The sequence below is a fragment of the Dermochelys coriacea genome, chromosome 4 (genome assembly GCF_009764565.3).
Source record: "Dermochelys coriacea isolate rDerCor1 chromosome 4, rDerCor1.pri.v4, whole genome shotgun sequence".
NCBI classification, from domain to species: Eukaryota; Metazoa; Chordata; order Testudines; family Dermochelyidae; genus Dermochelys; species Dermochelys coriacea.
The window spans coordinates 139,589,966-139,613,408 of NC_050071.1; the positions used below are offsets into that span (position 1 = coordinate 139,589,966).

Below are 23,443 nucleotides of genomic sequence, written 5' to 3' on the forward strand. Positions count from 1 at the left end.
GGTGATCACACTGGATGATCAGAGGGGTCTTAGGCTCTATGACCATTAGAACAGAAAAATTAATTTTCTCCCATTGCAGGCTCCACCACCGCATCTCATCACTGAGTCAGGGCTTTCTTTTGCGGATGTTTGTTTCTTCCGCCTTGCGCTGGACGGGCTTTGAGAGAGTCCTTAGGCTTCCTTCAGTTTGAGCATTGGCCTGCTAACCCAGGGTTGTGAGTTCAATCCTTGAGGGGGCCATTTAGGGATGTGGGGCAAAAATTGGGGGATTGGTCCTGCTTTGAGCAGGGGGTTGGACTAGATGATCTCCTGAGGTCCCTTCCGAGCCCGGAAGTCTATGATTCAGCTACGAGGAGAAAGAAGAATTTTATGAGTGGGAAGGTGCCGCCCTGCAAACGTCCCCCCCCCCCCCCCCGGGACGGGGCCAGCAGTTTGCAATAACCAGGGAAATCCAGGCCCGCGTTTGCTCCCAGGGCCTGCTGCTCCGGGCTTGGGAGCGTGTCTGGGGCTGGCTGAAGACTCCCCAGCCCGCACCTCCTTGGCGAGGCTCTGGTTTGACGAGCAGCCAGTCGCCCAGGGGCAGCTGCGCCCTTTGCATTAAGCTGAGCTCCGAGGCATGGCCACCTCCTGTTCCCCCCGCACCGCTGCTGAGCCGGTCCGCGCCTGGGAAGCGGCGCCTCCAGCACGGTCCCATCCCCGCCTCTGTGGCGCGGTGGCGGAAGACGGGCCCCGCCCCGCCCCGCCCCGCCCCGCGCCGCGCCGCTCTGGCCGCCGCTGCCCCGCTCTCGATGCCGGTCCCCGTCCGCTCCGGAGAGCGCGTCGGGCGGCGACATGACGTCAGCGGGCGGCGGGCGGGTGATGACGTCATGGCGCCGCGGCCCGACGGGCTCCTCAGTCCTCCCGCGCCGAGAGAGAGAGGGGAGAGCGCGAGCCGCCTCCTTCCTCATCGGCCACCGTATCGGAAGCCCGCAGCGCCCCTCGCCGGCCACCGTCCGTCCGGTCGCTCAGTCCGGCCCGGGAGGCTTAGGGAGCCCGACTCCTCTCCCCCCCCCCCCTCCCAAGTCGACGGCAGCCGATAGCGGAGCAGCCGGAGCGGAGGCGCGGCGGCGCTGGGAGCCTGGGCTCGCAGGGCGGCGGCCTCCGCTCAGCTTCTCCTGGTGCTGTTGATGCTGGCGGCGGCGGCGGCGGCCGAGGGGAAGGAGTGCGATAAGCCGTGCGCCAATGGCGGGCGCTGCCAGCCGGGCAGTGGCCAGTGCGAGTGCCAGGCCGGCTGGGTGGGGGACCATGCCAGCACTGCGGGGGCCGCTTCAGGTGAGCTGGGGGCTAGGACCTGGGCGGGCGGGCGCCGCAATGTGGGAGAAGGGGCCTGGCTTCTTTCGCCCTGGGGATCGCTGCGGCGGCTGCGAGAAGGGGATTGGTCCCCGTCCCCGGGGGAGGCAGCCCCAGGGCAAGGAGCTTGGAAACGAGGCGACTAAGGGGGGGGATATGATAGAGGCCTATGAAATCATGAGTGGTGTAGAGACAGTAAATAGGGGAGTGTTATTTACTCCTTCTCATAATACAAGAACAGGGGGCCACCAAATGAAATTAATAGGTAGCAGGTTTAAAACAAACACAAGAAAGTATTTTTTCACACAACGCATTGTCAACCTCTGGAACTCCTTGCCGGAGGGTGTTGTGAAGGCCAGTACTATAACAGGGTTCAAAAGGGAGCTAGCTAGATTCATGGAAAGTAGGTTCATCAGTGGCTATTAGCCAGGATGGTGTCCCTAGCCTCTGTTTGCCAGAAGCTGGGATTGGGTGACAGGGCATGTATCACTTGATGATAACCTATCCGTTCATCTCTTTGGGACATCTGCCATTGGCCACTGTTAGAGGACAGGATACTGGGCTTGATGGAGCTTTGGACTGATCCAGTATGGCCGTTATTATCTTCTTAAGGAGTGCAGCAGGGTGTATGTGCAAGGGACACGGGTTTCTTGGTAAAAAAAAAGGAGTACTTGTGGCACCTTAGAGACTAACAAATTTATTTGAGCATAAGCTTTCGTGAGCTACAGCTCACTTCATCGGATGCACTCGGTGGAAAAACATCCTGGGTAGCTCCTCATCAAAGGTTAAGGGGTTAGTGGGATGGATGTGTACGAGGGCTCTGGCTTCTCTGGTAGTTCCAATCTTGGCTCCAAAGGGATTATGGGTCATGACTGTGTCAAGGGCTAGTCTCCTGTGGGTATGGTGAGCTCTGGAGGAGGGGAGGGGACTGTGGAGTATGTTTCGTAGCTTTGGCTCTTCTAGGCAGTGGCATCTCTGATGGGGAAGCAAAATAGTGTTTAATGAGGTGTCCAGTTTCTTTGTTAAGACCAGCTGTTTGGGTCAGAAAGCAAAATGCTTGGTCCTTTTGGGCAAGGCTGATTTTCCTCTGTCTGAAAGCTATCTTGGGGTTGAGGGCAACTAGATATTTGTGAAGGAAATCCAGCTAATGTAGATGACATACATTGAGTATTCTGTAGACAGCGTGTGTGGTTGGATCCTAGTTCCCCTTAATGTGCTGGCTGTGAAGTATTTGTGAGGAACATAACCCTGGGCCATGCTAGCTCTTGAAATCAATTGTTTGGTTCTTAAAGTTCTTACTGAGTTAGAAACAAGAACTGAATGTTGTCTGCACCCCCTGGTTGACAGAATTCAGTTTGATTCTGACATCATTTGATATTTGTCAGTTTATGTGCAACTAGTTTTAGGATATCTTTCAGGTTGTTTCATTTTAAGGAGACCATTCTTGAAAGGAGGCAGACTTCCCTGTGTATTTGAATTTCATGACTAGTACAGATGAGTAACTCTGTTCCTATCTAGATGTTAACGATTAATGTATATCTGGCCACGATTCCTTTATGCTTGTGTTGCAACACCTAGTTTGACATCTAGTGGAAATTTTGGTTCATTGACCTACTAAACTCGCCCAGATGTTAATAGAAAAGGAGTGCTTGTGGCACCTTAGAGACTAATAAATTTGCCACTGAATGCATCACGAAAGCTTATGCTGAAATAAATTTGTTAGTCTCTAAGGTGCCACAAGTACTCCTTTTCTTTTTGCGAATACAGACTAACACGGCCGCTACTCTGACAGATGTTAATGTTACGTAAAGTTTAGTTACGTATTTTTTAATGGAAGAATGAATGCCTTAGCTTTAAATTGTTGGCTTCTGATCTACTTATTCTTTTCTGTGTACGTTCTTATTCTTCATCACTGTAGCATCTGAGCACCTTTCTGTAATAAACAATGTGGCTAACAACTGTTATGCAGGTTATATTCTCTCTTTCTCATTCTTTCTCTCAGATTTTGTGTGCAGTGTAGTGTTTTGTTTTAGTAGGATTTTGTGATTTTTTTTTTTTTTTTAAATGTACACACCTACTTGGCATTTTAGAGAGGGCAAGGTCAGAAAGTGTGCCAGGAAGGTGGTGATGATTCTTAGTTCCTGTGGGAGTTCATTTCATAGTCTCTTACTTGCTTCCAAGGAGGCTCTGTTTCTTGCACAATTGAGCTTTACCCTTGTAGAAAATTACTCTCTGCCTGAGGAGCAGAATGGTCAACTGTGGTTCTCAGCGAAGATGATCTGCGATATGCTGGGCCTAGGCCTTTGAACAAGTTGAAGACAAGGACTGAGACCTTGAAGTTAACCTCAATATTCTGTGGTAAGCTAGTCTAGAGAGCAAAGGACAGACTTCATGTTTGAGGTAGTCTTTGTTGCTGAGGAGACATTCTGTACTTTATAGAGTTAACTGGACCATCAGCCCGTAGGAATGTTACGTTGTTATAGTCAAGACAGGAGGTGACAAAGGTAACTGCAGTCAGGTCATAGTCTGCTAGGATGGGACAGCGTTACCTACTGCATCAGAGACAGTAGCATCTGTGACTAATACTTTCTATCAGATGAGCGCTTAGCCTCAGCAAGGAATCCAGGAGCACTCCTAAATTATGAAGTGAATTGACCAATTGTGGATGCGTAGACACCAAAAAGAGATTGTGCCATGGCTGTGAACTCTTCAAGATGCTTTCTTCTGCCCATAAGCAAAACTTCTGTCTTGCTTGGGTTTGGCTTCAACCAGCTGTTCTTCGTCCTTGGTGGTACTGGTCTGATTGTACATGGTGAAGGATAGTTAGGGCTGTATAGGCTAGGTAGAGCTCATGCTTAAAAGATTAACACTATTCTATACAGTACTTTTCATACAAAAAGTTCCCAAAATGTTGGATTTACAAATTCTCGATCTGACTTTCAAAATTCATCACCATGATGGCAAATCCAGAAAGTGTAACCTCCTTACAAATCAGCATCACCTGGATCAATCCATAGCTAGTTCCTTCAGATGGTCTGGCTTAATATTCAGTTTATGTCCATTATTTGGCAATCTGATTGTGTCGCTGAAGCTTTTGGCTACGTAGCTGCATTCCTTGTTAAACATGTTTCATAATTCATTGATCTTCAGTCCTAATACATCTACACAAAGAAAGCCACTGAAACTGAACTCATAGAGGCTGTTGCTGGTTTCAGCTGCAAATATCTTCATTACTGATTTTGTCTTTTCAAAACACTAGTTGAATGCAAATAAGATTTATGCATGCAGATGGATAACTAGATGTATGATTGTAGTTGCGTACATAAAAGGCCAAACGCTTTTTGAATGTGCAATTGCATACCTAACTCTTTTAAAAATTGCACACTGCATGTATGGGGACACTCCATTGCCACTGAAATAATAGCTACTTCTGAGGTCAGTGAAAACTCTTCAATAGTGCTTAGCCCCACAAAACCACACTTTAAGAAATAAAATAGCTTAACAAGTATATTATTTTTAATTATCTTAATAGAAGCTTTATATATATATATATATATATATATATATAATGGTTGATTATTATAGAGTATGTAATGTACTTACATGACCAAAGAATACATAGTAAAGTAGAATTTTGTGGTTGAAAAATGTAGGTAAATCACTAGCTGAGTGAGCCATTAGCTAGCAAAGTATTATCACAATTTTCACTCTTAAAATACAATGGGACTTTTTGGAAAAACACAAACAAGCAAAATATATTCAGTTGCCAAAATGGTTAGTGATACAGTATTGTCAGAACTAAGTTAAGAATCAAACAAAACAAAATAAAAACCCTCAAGCAACAGTTAAAGTACATTGGCAACAAGAAATCTAGTTTAAAAAAAATTCTTTCAAAGAGTTATAAGTAGTTTCAGGTACTGCAGCTCCTCTCATCTCATGCCATTTTGTTTGTTTTTACAATCATATTATCATATATATTAAAAAAAGAAAAGAAAACCTTCCTTGTTCTATGAAAGACCCACACAAACAATGGACAGTGACAATACAAGGGGAACCACTAGGTATACATTAAATTGAAAATTAAACATTTTTTTCTCCATCTTCTTTCAGTTAGGCTATACTTTTAACTATAGAATGTATCATTTTCCAGCAGAATTATGATTTTTAAATTGACTGTTGTTTTAAGGCAGAAAATTTTAGCTTACACTTTCACCCTTATTTCATATTGTTTCATCTTCACTAATGTTCTCTGAATGGACAAGGGCAATGTTGGAGTTATTATTATTTATGCAGAATGTTACCAAGATACTAATTTAAATTCCTTTAATAAATCCAAACATCCAATGGTGTTTATACAATTCATCTAAACATGCCTAAATAATGAGCAATTTACTAGATGCAAACAGTAACAAAACATTTATACGTAGTTGATCAAGATACTTACAAATGGGCTAAAGCCAGGAGTAGTCCAACTTGGTCAGGCAGGTATTAGCAATGAACCTCAGGAGTTTATTTTTTTATTGCGTTTAACAAACAAGTGTGATGGCATTACCAATTATCAGACCTTAGCTAAGGCCAGATGAAGGATTTCCTGATATAGTCAATTATTTACTGCTCATAGTACCCAATTAACCATGTTTTATTTGTGTTACTTTAGCCCAATCCTTAAATAAGATAACACTGGCATTTTGAAGGGTCACTACAAATTTAACACAACTCCTTTTTTTCTCATGATTTCATTGTTTTTGGTTCAATGCTTTGAGCCTATTGTTCATGCTAATATTCCAACTCAATTTAAAACTATCGTTCACCCAGTGTAAGGTGGGCCTATATTCTACAGCAGTGGTGGGCAACCTGTGGACCATCAGGGTAATCTGATTGCGGGCCATGAGACATTTTGCTGACATTGACTGTCCGCAGCTCCCAGTGGCCGCGATTTGCCATTCCTGGCCAATGGAGCTGCAGGAAGTGATGGGCCACAGGGACGTGCTGGGAACTGTGGCCACTGGGAGCTATGGGGGGGCCGTGCCTGCGTATGGTCAACATCGGCAAAATGTCTTGCGGTCGGCAATCAGATTACCCTGATGGGCCACAGGTTGCCCATCACTCCTCTACAGGCGGTCTCTGACATTTTGTATAGGGCACAATTTAACAGGAAAGATCAACAAATGAATGTATGGAGTTTTTTTTGGTTGTTCCTAGGTCAATGTAAGCTTTCTCACTTTCTCACTGCCGTGCACAAAATGACCAGCACAAATATGTTGCTTGCTGCTATGTTTTTTCATAATTGTCCGAAAATTCTGATTTTTCCCCTCAGTTCAAACTTTCCACCTTATGGCAAATGAGCAATGGCTGAAAAGTCAGAGAAGGTTAAGTGGAAGACATAAGTGTATCTCTTATGGTGAGATAATGTAAGTCAGTCTGGGTCTTTCTGCTTCTTTCATGTCACACCTCTGAACTGTTCTAGTGTAATTATCTAAGTTGTCAAAAACTCCCGGGCTCAAATGAAGACCATTGAGGAGAGCAGCATCCAACAGCCTCCTTCCTCCTACATTTCTCTGAGAGTTAAGAGCTCTGTGGTATGAACAGCACAACTGGAGATTTCCTACTTCCTTTGCCAAATCCAAGAACTTGCCAGTGCCGAAAAGAGAAAAGACTGATTGTAAAAGTCCCCTTGTTTCCACTGGTCAAGGCTAAAGTAATTTCAGGTTCTCTTTTTTTTTTTTTTTTTTGGTCTCCTCTATTAATTTCTGTGTCAATATCATGCATCAGCCTTCTGAGTCAGCTGCCACTCCGGATTTTTTCATTATTCCACGTCTCCTATTGACACTTTTATTATCAACTTAAATGAGCTCATCTTTTCTGGTGAGGACTGTATCCAAATGGGATTCTTAAACATTTTAGGCAAGTTACCATCAATCTAAATGATTTCCTCTGAAATATCGCTCACACTACTGAAGTGAATGCTGTCTTCACAGGAGCAGTCTTTAATTTAAGTTTTGAGAAGATCAAGACCAATGATGCTGTTCACTTGCATCAAAGTGAAGCTAAATGTTACCATGTGCAGTATGTGTGACAAATTTCACTCTCCTGGTTTGTTTCACTAAGCTCTGCAAATTACGAGCTTTAAAGGTAAAACTGTGATAGTCACATAATATACATTTGGCTGTGACAAATTGCTCTGAAAATGTGCTACATATTGAAGGTAATGCACCTGTTCGCTAGATAGTTGCATGAGCAGGTTTAAGTATTTTTTTAAGATCCCTTTCTCAGAATAGCAGGGTGCTATGGAGAGATCCTTCAAATGTTCCTCTTTTGACCATCTGTATGTCTCTGTGTTTTCTATGCCTAGAACTTCCTTCTCAATCCCGTATGCCATTTTGCCTGCCTCTTTTCTTTAAATCCATTCTCAAAAATCACTTCTTCAAGGTGTCTTAAACTTAAACCTCTAATACATTAAAAAATAAAGTAAGAATTAGGATTGAGATTTGTGGGACTTGACAGAGGAGGGTCGGGTGATGGAGGAACAAACCACCACAAACCCTTGAAATAAGTCTGAGGGGCAGGACTAGAGTAATTTTAATAATATTTAGCCTCCATGTAATTGTATATTAAGGTATTTCTGTACACCCTGTGGCCTGTCTTGAAAGCTGGACTTGGTGAGCAGCAAATACAGAGTATTACAGGTTTCAGAGTAGCAGCCGTGTTAGTCTGTATTTGCAAAAAGAAAAGGAGTACTTGTGGCACCTTAGAGACTAACAAATGTATTTGAGCATAAGCTTTCGTGAGCTACAGCTCACTTCATCGGATGCATTATTACAGTAACTGTGAAAATGTGCTGCACATAAGAATTTGAATTAAATTACTCTATTTCAGTGACTACATCACTGTCACTGGTGCTTTGTTTCCATCTTCTGCTTCTTTCTTCTTGCCTTTTATCCATGCTGCCTAATCTGCATGAAATTGCCTTATAACCTATTTAAGGACGCCACCACTATCACTCCTGCATCCATCATCAATTTCTTAGTGCCTCAGTGTCCACAGGTTGAATTCGTAATCCCCTCCAGCTCGCCCTGCCCAATTTAAAAAAAAAAAAATTCTCAAAATTTGCATTTCCCAAATTTTGATTTTCTTTTTCTGACCTTTCTTCTCTCACTTAAATTGTAAGATTCTTAGGACAGTTCTTGCTTGAAACTGTGTTGTGTACAATGTCAATTTATTGTTGGTGCCAAATATTAAATGTAATACTACGTAATATAGTTCAGAACTTGACACCTAGAAATACATTTTCATCTCCGTTTAATCAAATCAGTTTTCAATTTATTTGTACTTGTCTTGTTAACTTTCACATCTTCACGTATTTCACATCCAAGTTTAAATTCCATATGGAAATTCTCACTGAAGAAGTAGCTTAGCAATATTAAGTGCATTTCTGCTCTAAAAATGACTTTGTAAAAATGGCATAATGAGGTTTTATATTAATTGTCTCACCAATTTCCATAACAAATGTATTAAATTTGCAAGTAAAAAGATGTCAGTTAAAAACATAAAAGCCTCACATAGCCTGGGCTTTGAAAGTCAAATTAGATTCTTTCCATCTTTTGCATCTTTACGAGACGGATTCCATAGGCCAAATTATGATGTGAGTTTGCCCAGGTGTCTGAAGACCGTGGAATTGCACAGATGTAGTTAATGGTATAATTTGGTTTGCAGAATCTCAAATATTGGTGCTGTTCAGGATGGACAGAACTCAGGGTTTGTGTACATTTAAAAGTTTGGTCGACATAGCTGTGTCTTCAGTGTGTGGCTGCAGCTATGTCCATTGAACAAAGCTGTGTTGGTGGAAGCAAAATTTGTTAGTCTCTAAGGTGCCACAAATACTCCTTTTCTTTTTGCGAATACAGACTAACACAGCTGCTACTCTGAAACCTTTCATTTGGGAAGTTGCTGTTCCTACAGCTTTGGGAAAAACTCCTGTTGGTGTAGGCTGCATCTTCACTTTAGGGTTATCCTGACATAGCTATTCTGGCATAACTGTGCTGGTATAGTCTCCGTAGTGTGGACGTACTCTCAGTTGCAGTTGCTATGTGTAGGGTTTGGTAGTTAGAATACACATATTTTACTTGCAAACTAAGCAATTTTGGTATGGAAAGCTGAGTCAATGAATACTGAATGCCAGAATGCCACCCACCCAGGCTAAGACCATGCTTTAAAGAAAAAGATCCATTATGCTGAGGCATATTTACATTGAAGATCGTTTTTAGGATAAATCGTGAAAAATATAATGTAAAGTTTTGCAATACTCAACTGAGCAGCATTTCTGTTTAAAGGCAAATTTTCAATAGTCTAAAATTCACACGCACTCAGATGGGTTTGAAAATTTTATACCACCTGAGGGCTTGGGGTAGAGTTTGTGGTGTGCCTTTGAGGTCATTTTGATAAGGGATTCCGGAAATATAGACACCCCCCCCCCCCAAATGTGCTATTTTGAATCTTCAGTGTGCTCTAAAATCCACATGCAAAGTTGGATTGGCTTGAAAATGGTTTTCTAATGAGGGTCTGAGGTTGTCTGAAGAAAATATAAGATCATTTTAATTAAGGGGTTCCTGAGATACAGCCTGCCCCTTAATTACTTTTTTTTATTTTTTTTTAATGCTTGGTCAGTGCATGTCACAAGCATCACATGCTGGGATTGGATTTAGGAGCTGAAAACAGGCAGGCTTGATGCATGACATGCAGACCCCCCTGTGGCAGACATGTTTGGTGAATGTCACAAGTGTTCAAACAGGAGTCATGATTTGAGGTTTAGGCACTGAGAAAATGACAGGTTTTGCTGGAATGACTAAGGTTCCTAATGTCTATTGCCATTTCCATGGATGCATTGTAAGGTTGTGTACGTTTGTGGTGTGGGAGGCATGACTGTAACTGTACTCTTCCTGGCTTTCTGATGTTTGTGTTTTGTTTATCTGAGTGTATTTTCTGCTGTTGAGAGGCTTCTGTTTTTGGTAGCTAATTTTCATATTCTGGGGGCACTGCTAAACAGTCTTAACTCCTCTTTAATGACATATTTTTGTTATTGGGTATTTGCTTGTGGCTGAAACTGAATATCTACAACTCTGCACAGACTTTAAGATCACTGGAAAAAACAAATGGACAGTTTGTTTTTAAAATTGTTTTATAAATTTTAATAAAAACACGTGAGCTTTACAGAGTTCCGAACTTGTTTTGCATTTTTTTTTAAAGAGAATAAATTATGGTTTCAGTGGGAAACTGAAACAGAAAGGTGACTTCACTTCCTTAACTCCAGTTATTGTTCTTTTAAAACCATTTCTTGAAGTGGGAGTTTTATTAAATTTGGTGGCTTTTGTCCATTATTAATGCAATGAAAATACGTTTTTTAGTGTTTTTGTTTTTAAATGACCTATTATAAGTTAAACCCTAGATCTGTTGAATGGATCTTATTTTTTTTCAGTCTCTTGTGTGCATATTATTATACTTTCTCTGCCCCACTTTTATGGTCTTATAATATTCAAATGGCTTCAGTGCTATGTCATGCATATTTCCATCAATTATTTTAATCTTAATAAGCAGTTGACTCATTTGTGGGCTTCTGGAATAAGTCCTATAATTGAGGTTTTTTGGTTGTACAACTTTTGTGAATTTGGAGTTTGTGGAGCTCAAGGATCAATATTTTTGGGTGAAACTATGTATGTTTGAGTCATGCTAAAGCAAGCTTTCTGAGATAGCTTTGCCCAGGCCGTTCTATGATGACCTATAGCAAGCTCACAACTGAAGTCCTGGGCTGTTTTTGTGTAATGATTGATTAGTAGACAGATGCTCTGTTGGTATTAAGTTAGGAATGCCAAATTAATTTTATTGGTAACTTTTTATCAGACCTGACTCCAGGGCTCAATATATGACATTTCAGCCTTTACCTCCTATATTTAATCTTGTGTGCTATTATTGGACTGATGCCAAGAAATACTTTTTTTTTAGTTACTGCAAGTCTTAAATAAAATGAAAATTAATGTATACCTTTAGTGCTGACTGTGCATGTTAGTACTGTAAGACAAAATATAATGATCAGGGTCAGCATGCAGCAGTTTTTCTCTAAAGACTTATTACAGGCTTCACTGTTATCTTATTTCAAGTGTACCATGTGTGTCTGCCTCCAAGTGTGATCAGATGTAAAACATGCCTGTCCAGTGGAAGGAAGATGCTGAATTTAAATGGTACATCAAGAAAGAATGGTTTTCGAGGCTGCTGCTGATTAAAATTTTCCAACACCTTGTGTTTGGATTAGGAGGTCAATATACGATTTTTGCCGTCCATGGCTTGCAAATTTTTAAAATTTGGAACTAAGTCGGTTGAACAGGGTATGCTGTACTTTTAGCTGTATTTATTTATAGCTACTTTTTGATTGCCTGACCGCATTTGAGTGCATTTTTGTAAATGGATTGATTCACTCTATTCAAATATATCTTCTGGCAGAGAGAGTCCTTTAAATTTAAACTAGGGCTGTCGATTAATTGCAGTTAGCTCACGTGAGTAACTCAAATTAATTGTGATTAAAAAAATTAATCGCAATTAATAGCAGTTTTAATTGCACTGTTAAACAATAGAATACCAATTGAAATTTTTTAAATATTTTGGATGTTTTTCTCCATTTTCATATGTATATTGTATTCTGTGTTGTAATTGAAATCAAAGTGTATATTTTTGATGACAAATATCTGCACTGTAAAAATGATAAACAAATAAATATTTTTCACTTTAACTCATAAATACTGTAGTGCAATCTCTTTGTTGTGAAAGAGCAATTTACAAATGTAGATTTTTGTTGTTGCGTAACTGCACTCAAAACCAAAGCAATGTAAAACTTCAGAGTCTACAAGTCCACTCAGTCCTATTTTTTGTTCAGCCAATCGCTAAGACAAACAAGTTTGTTTACATTTACAGGAGATAATGCTGCCCTCTTCTTATTTACAATGTCACCAGAAAGTGAGAACTGGCATTTGCATGGCACTTTTGTAACTGGCATTGTAAGATATTTACGTGCCAGATATGCAAAACATTTGTATGGAATGGTGGCCAAAGCATGAAGGGGCAGAGAACATGCTTCCATGCTGACGACACTTGATTTAAAAAAAAAAAAAAGCATTAATTAAATTTGTGACTGAACTCCTCGGAGGGAGGGGCCATGCTTCCATGCTGATGATGTTCATTTTAAAAAAAATGTGTTAATTAAATTTGTGACAGAACTCATTGGGGGAGAACTGTATGTCCTCTGCTCTGTTTTATCCGCATTCTGCCATATATTTCATGTTGTGGCAGTCTTGGATGATGACCCAGCACATCTTGTTCATTTTAAGAACACTTTCACTGCAGATTTGACAAAACGCAAAGAAGATACTATGTGAGATTTCTAAAGATAGCTAAAGCACTAAACCCAAGATTTAAGAATCTGAAGTGCCTTCCAAAATCTGAAAGGGACTAGGTGTGGAGCATGCTTTGAGAGAGCAATACTGCAATGTGGAAACTACAGAACCAGAACCACCAAAAAAAGAAAATCACTCTTCTACAGGTGGCATCTGACGCAGATAATGAAAATGAACATGCGTTGGTCCACACTGCTTTGGATTGTTGTCGAGAAGAACCAGTCATCAGCATGGACACATGTCCCCTGGAATGGGGTTGAAGCATGAAGGGACATGTGAATCTTTAGCGCATCTGGCACGTAAATATCTTGCAGTGCCGGCTACATCAGTGCCATGAGAACATCTCTTCTCCCTTTCAGGTGACATTGTAAACAAGAAGCGGGCAGCATTATCTCCTGTAAATGTAAACAAACTTGTTTCTCTTTGGTTGGCTGAACAAGAAGTAGGACTGAGTGGACTTGCAGGCTGTAAAATTTTATATTGTTTTATTTTTGAATGCAGTTTTTTTTTGTACATAATTCTACATTTGTAATTCAACTTTCATAATAGATTGCACTACAGTACTTGTATTTGGTTAATTGAAAAATACTATTTCTTTTGTTTTTTACAGCGCAAATATTTGTAATACAAAATAAATGTAAAGTGAGTACTGTACGCTTTGTATTCTGTCTTGTAATTGAAATCAATGTTTGAAAATGTAGAAAACATCCAAATATTTCAATAAATGGCATTCTATTATTGTTTAATCGCTTGACAGCCCTAAAGTAAACAGTCAGTATCTGTTCCTTGTCATTTCACGTTGCAAAGAATCTCTAAAGCCAGTCTCCTCTGTTCTGGGGCTGGAAATAGGCTTTAAACATGTCTGATTTAGTTGGCCTTTATTTGGGTTTTTAAATATGCCTTTATTTAGGAAACAGATATTTTAAAACATCAATATTGTAAGGAAGGGGATGAAAAAATCCTTTGTTACTGTCAATTTTTTTCAAAATGTTTATTGAATGTTTTTTTAATTCATGTTACAAATGAGATTGTATGGTACATGTCTGTAGTTCCTTGTAGTACATTTTAATAACTCCATTACTTTGCTTGGTGCTTTAGATAGATAGATAGTCAAAAAAAGAGACAGTTTCTGCCCTCAAGAGTTTATAATCTTTTTAACATGAAGAGAGCAAAAAAGGGGACAGAGAGAAAGAAGAGATCAAGATTAAAGTCAATAAACATGACGTATGGTGAATAAGTCATAAGTTCTGATAGGTTTTTTTTTTTTAAGGTAGAGACTCCGTGCCTATCTTTTTTTTTTTTTTTTTTTTTTTTAAACTGCATTGTCCCAGAGTTTTGCATCTGTCTTGTCAGGTAGTGGACAGAGATGTAGTTGACAGATGTAGCAAGGTTCTATCTAATCCATCATTGTCTCTGAAGATCAGGAACTGACAGGGGTGGTGGTGTTATGCTTGCTGAGGAAGCAGGTGCATATTGTACAAGTTGGAGTCTCTGTAGTGCTTCCACATTCAGTGTGTTACAATAAGGCACGTTGGAGGTGAGAAGTATGTGGCTTGTTGTTGCCCAGTTCTTCTCACAGGGAGAAGAACAAAGTTTGCCAGCAAACTGGACATGGAAGTTGGTGTGTTTTGACTCATATGACATCCGGTCATTTCAGCTTACTTGTAAATCAACAAGATGCCTAAACTTTGTACCAGTTTGAGTTGTGGGGTTCTTCTGGTGATGGTCCCTATTGTATTCCACTGAGGAACATGCACATATCCCCAGAGCTGGAGCTTTTGCAAGTAGTACTATTCAGCAGTCTGCACATGCATGCTGCACTGCCTCATGGTTTCTCCTGAGCTGATAAAGGCATTTCCTGTTCCTTCACACTGCCACATGGTCCAAGTGGAGCTTCTACTGTCCTATCGTCCTTAACACATTTTCCAAAAGTTTACAGAAGTACTCTTAGTACTGTTCAAAATCTGTGCTTCCTGCCCCTGCTCGTTTTCCATCAGCGACTAGCACCAGTGCTGTTTGTACTGGCTTGGAGAAGCCCACATCAGGTTCAGCAGTACTCCTCTCCTCCTGTGCCCATTCTCAAGAAAACTGGACTCTTTGCCTCAGGAAACACCTTATGGAGGCTGCTATGGGACTGGCATCAGAACCTGACTGGGGAACCCCCCTATAAATTGGCCTGAACAGGCAAAGAGCTCTTCTCCTACCACGGAACCTCCATCGGGCTCTGCCAGTAACACAGCTAAGGACCTTGTGCTGGAGCCCAGCCATGAACCAAGGCAGCATGCACATAAGCATGGCAGTAAGTCTTCCTCCAAATCTAAGAAGGAGTCGGCACCATCCATGAGTTCTGGACATGAAGGAATCACGCGTTCCTAGACTCACAAGACTAAGAAATACCCGCACCGATCGCCAAATCCGGCAGATACCGATCGTGGATCCCGTGACTCTGTCTGCTCTGGTGCTGCCAGTATCCCGGGAACCGCCAGTCTACAGACAGATGCAGTTACTGATACTTACTTCTCCAACGGAATGGATACAGTTGACCCCTGGGAGACTCAGAAACATTCCTGCTCCTCATGAGTTGTTTGCATTGGAGGCGCTGCAGTCTCCACGAGCCCTGATCTGATCATCAGTTCATAGGGATCCTTCTCCCGCTATGTTCCTGCTGCCTCCCATTCGGGCAGTTCCGATGGCACCATCATTTGGCGAGGTTTCTAACTCCTCTGATTTGGAAGACATTGATGTCCGACATGGTCCACTGCTCCTGTTCCAGAAACATGACTGCCGGAAGGCTCAGACGGCACTATGGCAGTTCCTAATCTTGCCTTCCCTGCAGAGTTGGTATCTGGCATCACACAACAGTAGGGTCAATCAGGTTGGCCATACTGGATCTCGTGGCCCCAATATTCACCCTCTGAACAGTCCTCCTCGGTTTGGGAGGACACCCCCACTTTGTCACTACAATTCTTATCAGGTAGGTGCTCCGATGTAGCATTGGATAACTCACCGATTAGCCTGATTCTGATGCTACCGATGGATTGGAGAGGCATCCTTCATCTTCTCCAGATGTGGCCACCTCGTCAATCCCCTCTTTTCCCCCGGACAACTGTCGCCAGTTCCAGGAGCTGCTGTGGAGAATAGCCAATGCCCTAGAGATCTCCTTAGAAGAAGTACAGGACAGTCAACACCAGCTGCTTGACATTCTCCACTCTTTGGTACCAGTGAGGGTGGCCCTACTAAGCAATGATGCCATCCTGCAGCTGGCATGCACTGTATGGCGCACCCCAGCCACGTGTGTTCCCACCCTGAAAGGCGCTGAGGAGAGGTACTGTTCCTCCCCCCCCCCCCAAAAGGTTCAGAGTTTCTATTCTCTCATCCCCAGCAAACTCATTGGTCATCCAGGTGGCATCAGAGCATTCCAAGCAGCAACAGCTCCACACTACCCCATCCGATAGAGAGGGTAAGAGGCTAGACCTCATGGGGAGAAAGATCTCCTCGGTGGGGCTCCAATTTAATATTTCAAATTACGCAACTCTGATGACCAAATATGATTTTATTAACTATGGACGGTTGGCTGAGTTCACAGACAAGCTACCCTTGCAAGATAACCAATTTCAGGCAGCTTCGCAGGAGGACAAGTTACTTACCAGGTCCATGCTACAAGCCACAGGGACTCCGCAGACATGGCTTCTTGTATCTTGGCAATGGGATTGTAATGAGGAGGAAATCCTGGTTACACTCCTGTGACTTCCCCAGAGAGGTGCAGAACACTATAGAAGATTCTCTCCTTAACAAATCACATCTCTTCAATCAGAAGACTGATGAGTCCTTCACTCCCTAAAGGACTCTAGAGCCACTTTAAGATCTGTGGGTATCTACACACCAGCACCCACGAAGAAATTCTATTGCCCACCCCAGTCACATCGTTACAGAGACCGTAGCTGTACCACCAACGTACCTATGAGCCTCCTCAAAAACACCCTAAGGTTCATAGACCCCATCTGCCTATGCCGACTGCCCAGTCATCCATGCAACACACCCCAACGTCCTGTAAGCCATATTTGAGTGTTCTTAGAGAGCCGTCACTCACTCCATACACAAGTGCCCACTTTGCCTACCCCCTTTGGGGACTGTCTCAAACTTTTTCTACCAGCATGGAAAGCCATAACCATGGACAAGTGGGTCCTAGATATTATCCAGAACAGCTAAGTCATAAAGTTTACAGCGATAGCCCCATCTTGCTCTTTTTCTTGATCCACATGCATGGAACACGTCCATGTAATGACCTCTACCAACTAGAGGTAAAAAGAAAAGGAAAGGGGAATGTATCCGATGAAGTGAGCTGTAGCTCATGAAAGCTTATGCTCTAATAAATTTGTTAGTCTCTAAGGTGCCACAAGTTCTCCTTTTCTTTTTGCGAATACAGACTAACACGGCTGCTACTCTGAAACCTGTCAACTAGAGGTAGACTCTCTCTTTTGGAGGGGAGCTGTGTCGGGGAATAGGGTTCTATTCAAGCTACTTCCTAGTCCCCAAAAAGAATGGAGGATGGAGACAATATTGGATCTTCAATGCCTCCACTGTTTGATTTCCAAACAGATTCCAAGATTCCACATGGTCATGCTTGTGACTATCATTCCCTCCCTAGAAAAAGGCATGTGGTGTACAGCTGTCGATGTGGGTGGGGGATGCCTACTTCCATATCGATATTCACCCGACACACACAAGGTTCTTGAGGTTCAAGGTCGGACCTCGACAATTTCAATATAGAGGTTTCCCTTTTGGGCTTACTGCTCCACGAATATTCACAAATGTTTTCATTGTGGTGGCAGCGCATCTCCAGACATCAGAGGATCGTAATTTTCACCTATTTTTATGACTGGCTAATAGCAGCATGGTCCAAAGAAGAGACCCAAGAATTGATGTCCCAATTGCTTCTACTCCTCTCCCTAGGGGTCAGCATCAGCATAAAAAAATTGACTTTATACCCTGCACAATCCCTTGATTTCATAGGAGCTTACGTGGGCGGAAGTCTCATCTGAGTTTATCTACCATGGGACAGATTCTAGACAATGCAAGAACTAATCAGTTTGGTGACTTCCAGGCTCTTCAGTTTCAACCAAAGTCTACCTTTTTCTATTGGGACACATGGCAGCCTACACATACGTCACACCCTTCACTTTCCTGCACCTGCACTACCTTCAACTCTGCCTCCAAAGAGTCTACTCTCCCATGTATCGACCTATGCACCTGTTCTGCATGCCACCAGAAGTCCTCTCCTCACTACAATGGTGGATGGATCCACTATGAGTCTGCTCAGGGATGACCTTCTTCCCATCCTCGCCTCATGGGCTGGGGTGCCCACATAGGCGACTGCATGACACAGGGTAGCTGGACAACACGGGAGGTCAGGATGTACATAAACGTATTGCAACTCTGGGCAGTATGCAAAGCTTGCCAGGCATTCCTGGCAACCACTCATGGCTGACACATTCTTGTCATGTCAGACAACACCATCATGGTCTTTTACATAAGCAAGCAAAGGGAACAAGAGGGGAATGGTGCATTGCACATCATGTGCTCTTGATGGCAGCCTACCTACTGGGCACCCAGAACACGATTGCCGATGCTCTCAGCAGAAACTTTGAAATTGACCATGCATGGGAGTTACACGACTCTGTAATCATGGACATTTTTGGCCAGTGGGAAATACCAGTGAGAGAGCTTTTTGCATCCCACAACACCACCAAATGTACCCAATTTTGTTCAATGGGGGGGAATTGTAGCTCACTCACGGAGAGACACCTTACTCATTGAATGGTTGGACTGGGCGAACTATGCTTTTCCCAGCCTTTATCTCTCCTCGCACGAGTAATCCACAAGATCAGATGAGAAAAAGCAACAGCCAGCTTGGTCACCCTCTTCTGGCCTCTCCAGTTCTGGCTCCTGCTTCTCCTTTTCATGTTGAGGCATCCTCCACTCACACTTCGGACATTCCCAGAGCTACTGACTCAGCACAATGGCACTCAGACACCCCAACATGGAAACACTTTGACTGACGGCTTGGTGTTTGGATGGACACCTCCACTAGCACAGGAGTGCTCTCTAGTAGTGCGCAATGTCCTTTCAAGCAGCAGGAAAGACTCCACAAGATGCTCATATTGAGCCAAATTGATGTGTTTCATTTCCTGGACTACATGCCAGGGCCTTGTCCCTGAAGCTGGGAGCATTTTACTCGTAGAATATTTCCTCTATCTGAAGAATTCAGGACTTGCCCTTTGTTCCATTAAGGTGCATGCAACTGCCCTTAGTGCTTTTCGCCCACAGGTGGACGGTCATTTGATTTTTACCCACCTTTTAATGTATGATTCTGGAAGGGCCTCCTATGAAAATACCCTCCCATTCAGCATATTGCCCCCCTAATGGGACCTTAACCTAGTCCTTACCTCATTAATGATCACTCCCTTGGAACCTATGGTCTCCTGCTCACTGTCTCTCCTTTTCATGAAAGTCACTTTCTTCATTGCTGTTGCTTCGGCTAGGAGGGTTGGCGAACTGCGAGCCATGGTGGTCTAACCCCCCTTTCACCTCTTTCCATAAAGACACGGTCTCTTTACTCTATCTCCCCAAGTTCCTACCCAAGGTGGTTTCCCAATTCCACCTCAGTCAACCGATACACGTACCTACCTTTTTCTCCAAGCCTCATGCCTCCAATGAAGAACAGAGACTTCACTTGTTAGATGTTCAGGGGATCTTGGCTTTTTATCTTGAGCCGGGAAAAAACATTTAGAAAATCTCCTGGGCTTTTTGTAGCTGTAGCCAAGAGAATCAAAGGTCAAGCCATTTCCACCCAGAGAAATTCCAAGTGGGTCTTTGAGTGAATTATGCACGGCTGTCAGTTACTGGGACATCCCTTGAAGAAGAAAAAAGGTTACTTTATCTCTAACTGAAGGCTCTTCGAGATTCCAAATTCACCATCTTTCCCCTTTGCTATGGATCCAACAGTATATCTGTGGTAGAGAAGGAACTGGAGACACTAGCGGCCTACTGCACCCTTTATCACCTTGGGCAAAACCACGAGGCGGTGCAGGGCACACACGTGGACCGCCGGACAGGACTACTCTGAAAAGCTCTGGCTCTGAGCTCATGGCACATGGACATAACCCTCAGTGGAATACAGATAAGGACCACAGATCTTGAAGACCCTCCAGTTACAGGGAAGTAACTTCATAATACCTGCGATGGAAGTGAGAATGGTACCCCTGCTAGTGCCTTGAAATGTTTTTCTTGTCTAGGCAGCGCCACTACAGTATTGACCAAATTATGATGTGCAAGTTTATATGATATTTAAGTTTGTATAATTTCATGATTATTTTGCCTTAATAGGAATGGGATGTTATATCCTTGAAAAAGAAAACACAAAGGTAGGATGTAGGAAAATGCAAATGTAAGATTTGATGACAACACAACTGGGGCAAATTGTTGATCCTCACTGACTTAGTTTCCACATCTACAAATTAGGGACAAGTTATTCGTATACTTTTATCAGGTGTATTATGATTAATATTTATATAGCAATTTGAAAATGAAAAGTATAAAGTGCTTATTTTGCATTGCAACTATTCCTGGAGCTTTTGGCTACTACTCACATCTTCTTATCAACTCTTTGAAATGGGCCATCCTAATTATCACTACAGAAGTTTTTTTTTTCTCCTATTGATAATAGCCCACCTTAGTTGATTAGTCTCATTACAGTTGGTATAGCAACACCCATTTTTCATGTTTTCTGCGTGTATATATATCTTCCTACTGTATTTTTCCACTGCATGCATCCGATGAAGTGGGTTTTAGCCCACGAAAGCTTATGCCCAAATAAATTTTATTCTCTAAAGTGCCACAAGTACTCGTTTTTTTTGTTAGAAAAATATTTTCCTATAGAAGTACAGTTAACGTGTAATACATATTTCTAAATCACTGTCGATACCAACTTTATTGAAGCTTACAAAAAAAGTTTAATGCTTGCTGACAGAGATAAAATCCAACTCTGATGTGGATGCTCAGTTAGCTTCTAACCTTAGTATTGACAGAAAATTATGATATGATATAAATGAAGTCAAGTTTAGGACAGGCTATTAACTTCATGTCTGCTCCTTGTCTTCTAATACTCCTGGTAAGTTCACAGATAAATAGTAAATGGTGATAAATAGTGTGATCCAGGAAAAATAAGAAAATGATGAATCCTCTTGTCATCTTATATTATTTTGTGGCCTATTAGCTAAGGCTTGGTTATAAATTATGGATGTGGCCTCTGATTTTGGGTGAAACCAGAATACCTGCTGATTTTCTCCTATTCTGCTTCCTGGTGTGTGTGTGTGTGTGTTAAGTTTCTAAGACAAATATTTTCTAGCTAAAAGAAAAGGAGTACTTGTGGCACCTTGGAGACTAACAAATTTATTAGAGCATAAGCTTTCGTGAGCTACAGCTCACCTTCATCGGATGCATTTGGTGGAAAAAACAGAGGAGAGATTTATATACACACACACACACACAGAGAACATGAAACAATGGGTTTATCATACACACTGTAAGGAGAGTGATCACTTAAGATAAACCATCACCCACAGCAGGGGGGGGGAAAGGAGGAAAACCTTCCATGGTGACAAGCAAGGTAGGCTAATTCCAGCAGTTAACAAGAATATCAGAGGAACAGTGGGGGTGGGGTGGGAGGGAGAAATACCATGGGGAAATAGTTTTAGTTTGTGTAATGACTCGTCCATTCCCAGTCTCTATTCAAGCCTAAGTTTTGTATCCAGTTTGCAAATTAATTCCAATTCAGCAGTCTCTCGTTGGAGTCTGTTTTTGAAGCTTTTTTGTTGAAGTATAGCCACTCTTAGGTCTGTGATCGAGTGACCAGAGAGATTGAAGTGTTCTCCAACTGGTTTTTGAATGTTATAATTTCTACAACCCATTACCCTCTGATCCCACTGAGAGTTACCAAAAAACTACAGCATTTGCTCAAGAAACTCCCTGAAAAAGCACAAGAACAAATCCGCACAGACACACCCCTGGAGCCCCGACCTGGGGTATTCTATCTGCTACCCAAGATCCATAAACCTGGAAATCCTGGACGCCCCATCATCTCAGGCATTGGCACCCTGACAGCAGGATTGTCTGGCTATGTAGACTCCCTCTCAGGCCCTTCGTTACCAGCACTCCCAGCTATCTTCGAGACACCACCGATTTCCTGAGGAAACTACAGTCCATTGGTGATCTTCCTAAAAACCATCCTAGCCACTATGGATGTAGAAGCCTCTACACCAACATTCCACACAAAGATGGACTACAAGCCGTCAGGAACAGTATCCCCGATACTGTCACGGCTAACCTGGTGGCAGAACTTTGTGACTTTGTCCTGACCCATAACTATTTCACATTTGGTGACAATGTATACCTTCAAATCAGCGGCACTGCGATGGGTACCCGCATGGCCCCACAGTATGCCAACATTTTTATGGCTGACTTAGAACAACGCTTCCTCAGCTCTCGTCCCCTAATGCCCTACTCTACTTACGCTACATTGATGACATCTTCATCATCTGGACCCATGGAAAAGAAGCTCTTGAGGAATTCCACCATGATTTCAACAATTTCCATCCCACCATCAACCTCAGCCTGGACCAGTCCACACAAGAGATCCACTTCCTGGACACTACGGTGCTAATAAGCGATGGTCACATAAACACCACCCTATATCGGAAACCTACTGACCGCTATTCCTACCTACATGCCTCTAGCTTTCATCCAGATCATACCACTCGATCCATTGTCTACAGCCAAGCGCTACGATATAACCGCATTTGCTCCAACCCCTCAGACAGAGACAAACACCTACAAGATCTCTATCATGCATTCCTACAACTACAGTACCCACCTGCTGAAGTGAAGAAACAGATTGACAGAGCCAGAAGAGTACCCAGAAGTCACCTACTACAGGACAGGCCCAACAAAGAAAACAACAGAACGCCACTAGCCATCACCTTCAGCCCCCAACTAAAACCTCTCCAACGCATCATCAAGGATCTACAACCTATCCTGAAGGACGAGCCATCGCTCTCTCAGATCTTGGGAGACAGACCAGTCCTTGCTTACAGACAGCCCCCCAATCTGAAGCAAATACTCACCAGCAACCACACACCACACAACAGAACCACTAACCCAGGAACCTATCCTTGCAACAAAGCCCGTTGCCAACTCTGTCCACATATCTATTCAGGGGATACCATCATAGGGCCTAATCACATCAGCCACACTATCAGAGGCTCGTTCACCTGCGCATCTACCAATGTGATTATGCCATCATGTGCCAGCAATGCCCCTCTGCCATGTACATTGGCCAAACTGGACAGTCTCTATGTAAAAGAATGAATGGACACAAGACGTCAAGAATTATAACATTCAAAAACCAGTTGGAGAACACTTCCATCTCTCTGGTCACTCGATTACAGACCTAAGAGTGGCTATCCTTCAACAAAAAAGCTTCAAAAACAGACTCCAACGAGAGACTGCTGAATTGGATTTAATTTGCAAACTGGATACAATTAACTTAGGCTTGAATAGAGACTGGGAATGAATGAGTCATTACACAAAGTAACACTATTTCCCCATGGTATTTCTCC

The 23,443-nt window shown here is 42.6% G+C and overlaps 1 protein-coding gene across 1 annotated transcript in view; it reads left to right on the plus strand.

Moving 5' to 3' along the window:
* Positions 1–898: 898 nt before the first annotated feature.
* The window catches only part of ATRN (attractin), a 262,010-nt gene continuing 239,465 nt past the window's right edge, over positions 899–23,443 (plus strand). Inside the window, 2 exon segments of the mRNA XM_038398370.2 lie at positions 899–1,281; positions 1,284–1,311. Coding sequence (XP_038254298.2) covers positions 1,167–1,281; positions 1,284–1,311 — 143 coding nt within the window. The 5' untranslated portion in view covers positions 899–1,166.